Source organism: Hyperoodon ampullatus (genome assembly GCF_949752795.1).
Source record: "Hyperoodon ampullatus genome assembly, chromosome: 12".
Classification (NCBI taxonomy): domain Eukaryota; kingdom Metazoa; phylum Chordata; class Mammalia; order Artiodactyla; family Ziphiidae; genus Hyperoodon; species Hyperoodon ampullatus.
The window spans coordinates 1807600-1810734 of NC_136925.1; the positions used below are offsets into that span (position 1 = coordinate 1807600).

General features: G+C 56.3%; 1 protein-coding gene across 1 annotated transcript; it reads right to left on the reverse strand.

Moving 5' to 3' along the window:
- Positions 1 to 498: 498 nt before the first annotated feature.
- TPBG (trophoblast glycoprotein) lies at positions 499 to 2457 on the reverse strand (the record flags this gene model as incomplete). The annotated part of the gene is made up of 1 exon (XM_079716764.1): positions 499 to 2457. The coding sequence occupies one exon, from the start codon at positions 2455 to 2457 to the stop codon at positions 1198 to 1200; it is 1260 nt and encodes a 419-aa protein (XP_079572890.1). The 3' UTR covers positions 499 to 1197.
- Positions 2458 to 3135: the final 678 nt, after the last annotated feature.

Consider the following 3135-nt stretch of genomic DNA (forward strand, 5'->3'; position numbering starts at 1 on the left):
CTTATAACTTTTTAAAGTTACTCTTTGAAATCTTTTATTTTAGAATATTCTGTGTCTTAAGACACTTCATTTTCATACATTTATTTGCATTATATTTGTTTCGTACTCTGCTCTAAAAATGCACAGAACCATTTCACGTGGAGAGTTTTATTACGTAAATAATTTTGTCCTGTCCTAACAACTTAATTAGTCTACAAAAAGCCCCACACTGTGAACTGCTTATCATACAAAACTCTCCCTCTTACCAACTTTATAATGCTTCTACAAAATTGTTTAATGAATAGCATTAACTTTCACATGAATATTCAAATTCTCTATGTAAACCCTGAAAGGATCCACCATCTCAAAACTATCTCCAAAGTCTGTCTGTATAAGACACTGCTCCCGTTTCATTCTCAGCTATAATAACTAATACCTTAATTATCATCAGAACCAAGACCATTTAATATCACGGCCCCTAATCTTTTTTTCAAATAGGAAACTTGAACACAACTGTAATTCTTTTAAGAATCTTTATTGAATTTTTTTTGAACAATTTAGTTTGCTGGATCTCGATGCAGTTTATAAAAGAACGTCAGCCCAGTTTCATATAAACTGCAATCAAAAAAGTAACTTGTCAAAGAAGTTATCTGAAGTTGCAAGTTATTTTTTGTAATAATGCAGAACAGGAAAATGTAAGCATGCTCTCAGATGCAGGCGCTCCTGTGTGCTACGGAGTTACTTTGAAGAGCTTGCTAAGGTCTGCGGGCAGTTTATGGAATGCAATCATTCTCTCCACAATTTTGGTACATGAGAATAAAACTGATATTTATGAAATACGTCTTTTTCTCAAAAAAGTTGAGGCAGCTTTTGTCGAATGCTATCTGTGGGAGTACACTTGATAACCTTGAACTGTACTAAGAGAAACAGACAGCCAGGAGGCCATGTTCATGCTGAAACTTGAAAACATCCCTCCAGACGTGTTGATTTCCCAGAAAAGGGAGAGGATAAAACACTAAGCACAGTTGTCCCTTGTCTTACAGTAGCAGAACACACCAAGAAACTTTACATAAGAAGGGAGCAGATGCCCTTCACTGCTTTCAGTCAAGGTCAGTGGCGGCTACAGTGGAGGGTGGAGGTGCAGCAAGCCTAGGACAGGACAGAAGCTGAAGTCTACATCTCATGCATAGCTGTCCTTGTGCTGTCCTCGCGTGGCTCTCAGACATCCGAATTAGAACTGAGGTTTGTTAACCTGGGGTCCGCGTTGATTTCATATCTGTAATGATACCCTTCCATGTGATCCCTGCAGGCATCTCTGATGTTATGCATCCACTTTTTTATCCCTTTGCGGTTCAAATACAAAACCAGTAGGAAAATGGCGCCTATCAGGGCTAAAACAATACCCAGGAAGACATAAGACGTCTGCAGGGATGGAGGAAGGATAGGGTCACAGTCCAGGTCGGAGCTGTTGAGTTCCAAGAGGACCCGATTCCTCATTTTTTCCGGGAATGCACAGGTGAGCCTGGCTTTGCCCTGCACTACCTCTGTCTCCTTGAGCCAGGCCACCATGTCCGCCATGTGGCAATCACAGACCCAGGGATTGTCGTCCAGGAAGACCCTGACGTGGGGCAGGCTTTGCAGCTCTGCCAGGGTGCTGTTGTGCAGGACCTTGAGGGCGTTGTTCTCCAGGTGGAGGCTTTCCAGGTGTGTCAGGTTGCGGAAGGACACGTAGGTCAGGCTCACCAGCGAGTTGTTGCGCAGGTCCAGGTGCCTGAGGCCGGGCAGCTGGGTCAGGACGTCGCGGGGCAGGTAGAGGAGGCGGTTGCTGACCAGCTCCAGGCGGCGCAGCCCGCGCAGCGCGTGGCCCGCTCGCAGGGCCGCGGCCACCGCACCCTCAAAGCTCCGGTTCTGCCGCTCGGCCGCAGGGGGCACGATGCGGTTCAGGATCAGTTCCACCAGGGGGCTGGGGGCCGCGACGCTGGCGTTGCCGCCCGAGAAGGCGAAGGGGCTGAGGTCGGCCAGCGGGTTGTGGCTGAGGTCGAGCTGGCGCAGGCTGGGCAGATGCTCGAAGGCGCCGGCGCGCACCTCCTCCAGGTGGCTGCCGCTGAGGTTGAGAGCGGCCAGCTCGGCCAGCGGCGGCCGGCGGGCGAAGGCCCCGGCGGGGAGCACTGCCAGCTGATTGCCGGTGAGGAAGAGGTTGCGCACGTAGGGGGGCAGGTCCGCGGGCACCTCGGTCAGGTTGCGGTTCACGCACTTGACGGTGCGCGCCGCCTCGGAGCACTCGCACGCCGGGGGGCATCGGTCCGGCAGCTGGGGCTGGGCGGACGCCGCGAAGACCGGGAACGCCGAGGAGGCGGACGAGGACGCAGAGGAGGGGAGGGAGGACGACGAGACCCAGCCCAGGAGGACCAGCGCCAGCCGCGCCAGCCGCAGCCTCCCGTCCCCGGCGGCGGGGCCCCGGGAGCACCCCCCAGGCATCGCGGCTCAGGTCTCCCCGGAGCTGGGCTGGGACGCTGCCCGCTCCGAAGGTTCGGGAGGTTGGGCCCGGAGGGCGCGGGCCAGCCGGAAGCGTCTGGAGAAAACTTTCGTCTTGTGGAAGCTGAGGAGGGCCGCGGCCGCCGCCGCCGCCGCCGCCGCCGCCGCCGCCGCCGCCGGAACTTGGCTAACCCCCTCGCCGCCGGGCGTCCCCCTCCCGGGGCCGAGTCCCCCGCCCCTTCCCTCCAGAAAGTACGCACGGCGGGTCGGGACGCTCAGCGCTGCGCTCCTCCTTCCGCGCCTCTTCCAGCAGCCGCCCCCGGGTGGCACCTCCTCGCCTCTTTTGTTGGCGCCTCGCGCAGGATCCGCGGCGCGACCTGGGACAAGCGGGAGAGAAGCGTGAGGGGCAGCGGCGCCCGCAGCTCCCCGAGTGCAGGAACCGGCCTCTGCCAGCCAACTCGTCCCCACTCGGCACCCGAGACCTCCCTCCTTTAAGCCCGTCCGAGCCTCGCCTCCTCCAGTGCGCCACGCAGATCCGTACCCCGGGAGAGGGGCGCGCGACCCGAGATGCCGGAGCGCAGAGGCTTCCTTCTGCTGCGGCCCCTACTATATATACCCTTGCAGCTCCCGCCCTCCTCCTTTCCCGATCCGACTCGTCCCCCACCCCCCCGCCCCGCTCCC